Source organism: Leptodactylus fuscus, chromosome 8 (assembly GCF_031893055.1).
Source record: "Leptodactylus fuscus isolate aLepFus1 chromosome 8, aLepFus1.hap2, whole genome shotgun sequence".
Lineage (NCBI taxonomy): Eukaryota > Metazoa > Chordata > Amphibia > Anura > Leptodactylidae > Leptodactylus > Leptodactylus fuscus.
The window spans coordinates 21,880,749-21,883,093 of record NC_134272.1 but is presented as its reverse complement, the minus strand read 5'-3'; the positions used below and the strand labels follow the sequence as shown (position 1 = coordinate 21,883,093).

The following is a 2,345-nucleotide window of genomic DNA, read 5'->3' as shown; positions in this document are numbered from 1 at the left end:
ACTAAACAAAGCCTCAGGGCCTCTTCCACATGGCGTAAGTGCTCGGCTCATTCCGAGCCGTATACGCGAGCGCTTCTAAACACTTCCCATTCACTTCAATGGGAGTGCTCATAAAGCCAGCTTTACGTGCGCTCCCATTGAAGTGAATGGGAAGTGTTTAGAAGCGCTCGCGTGTACGGCTCGGAATGAGCCGAGCGCTTACGCCGCGTGAAGGGGCCCTCATATGGCCAAACTGATTGCAAAAAGTAAAAGAATCACTGGAGTCTCAAGGCCTCTAATAGGCGAAGTCCTTAGAGGGACAAATTCTATAAAATTTTTATGCACAACCTTTATGATCAACATATCAACTTCAATTTTTAGGTCTCAGGAACTTCCCAAGAAGGGTCTTCCTAAATTTGCAGTTGCTTTGGATGATGATGATGGCTTCTGATATTGGGTAGGATATGGTAACAATCCAGATCGTGATCACTATGGCATCGGAGACACTCGTTGGGATGGTGAAGAGCGAAAACTGTGTTACGCTGTAGATGACAGAAATGAGAAGAAACAGGACCATGGTTCTCGTTGCGTTAATCTGGGTTTGGAATTTAGAACGAGTAAACCCCGGATTATTCTGTTTCATTGTCCACATATGGTTTATAAGAGACCATGAGGTGAATGCGGTGGAGACAAGAGCTATAGCGAAGGGTAAGAAGCATCCTAAGATAACACATATTATGGTGTAGGTTCCATTTTGAAGGAATGTTCCCTGGATAACCGTGAAGTCATATGTGCTGTTCCCAAAGTGATTTAGGCGACAAAACCAAAAACCAGGAAAACAGACAGCAACTGAGCCAAGTCCTGATACAAGAAGCAAGTGATGCAGATAAGACGAAAGACTCCTCTTCATCCAAACAAAGATCCGATGACCACAAATGGTGATATTGGTGCAGTAGTAGACGCAGAGCACCGCTGTCAGCCAATAGCTGTACATTGTCAAGACATTCAGAATCACTAGTATCCAGAGCAAGTCTTCATTTGTGAAAAACAACAGCGGCCAAAAATGAACTATTATATGTTCTGCAACCATGGTCAACTGTAGAAACACATTGACCAGAACCTTGGTGAGATGGACCTTATCAGATGAGGCAAATGAGAGTCCGTTTTTTAGGTTTCTCATGTAAACAAGCAGGATGTCCATGTTTAAGGCTATTCCCACCACATACTCAAAGCCTATAGCGATCAGGCCGACCAGTTCTACAGTAGTCATAGTGCCAAGAATCATGTGTCTTAGGACAGCAAGCAGCTTATTTCTGGCACTAGGACAGATGGAAATTTCCAGAGAGCTTTAGTTACCTATTTACATAATATTATACAAACAAGCTTTCTCTGACCTATACACGACTTCATCAAAGCCTTATACCTGAAATAGTCTCTCCATGGAAAATATACAATGTTAAAGGGGTTGTTCAGGAATTTGTAGTTTATGGCCTATCCTTAGATTAGGCCATAAATATCTGCTTAGTGGGGTGTTGACAGCCAACCCTACATGGATCAGCTGTCTAGTGGAGAATACAGTCTGTGTACTATATAGTGCATGGAGCCAGGCTTCAATGAGAGTTGGGCTCCAGTACCAGCGCATGGAACTATCTGTTTCTCGCCCTGTGTTTTGTATTACGGGTGTCGGAAGTGGCTCCCATAGAGTTAATCCATATGGGAGACAGCTATTGGCTCTCCACCAATCAGATATTTAAGGCCTGTCCTAAGGATAGGCAATAAACGACAAATTCCTGGACAACCCCTTTAATATTGCAAAGCTAGTCACATCTTTAAAGGGGATGTATCATCTGAAAATTACATATTGTACAAATCAGATCTTTTTTGTTTTGTTTCTTTTTTACTTATTCTATTTTAATTACAACTAAATGATGTAGCAGAGTGTAATGTAGTATTATTATATGTACTTATATGTCAGATTAGATAGTGTGAAAGTAAAACAGATTATCAAACAGCATGAAACACTTAAGAAAATCTGGTGGACTTTGGACTGTCTAAAAGTTAGTTTTAGTTTATCTGCCCCACTTTATGTCCATAAAACTTGTTGCCTAAGCCAATGATCTGTTGCTTATCTTCCCAAATCTTTTAATGGACCCTCCAACCCAATTCCCAATTCCCATCCCACTTGATGAAAGTCTTAGAGAGACTGGTTTTCACTCATCTCCGCCCTCTAGTGAGCTCTATTATCGGACGCCGTCATCCACCTTCTTCACAGAGCTCTTTCTCACCTGGAGAAACCCGGGAACACTGTAAGAATAATGTTCTTTGATTTCCACAGTGCTTTTAACACCATTCAGCCAGGGCTACTG

At 41.9% G+C, this 2,345-nt stretch overlaps 1 protein-coding gene across 1 annotated transcript; it reads right to left on the bottom strand.

Annotated features, from left to right (window-relative positions):
- Window positions 1–349: 349 nt before the first annotated feature.
- On the bottom strand, window positions 350–1,249 carry LOC142217192 (taste receptor type 2 member 40-like). The gene has a single exon (XM_075285381.1). It carries the CDS (start codon window positions 1,247–1,249, stop codon window positions 350–352), a length of 900 nt encoding a protein of 299 aa, XP_075141482.1.
- Between the last annotated feature and the right edge of the window lie 1,096 nt (window positions 1,250–2,345).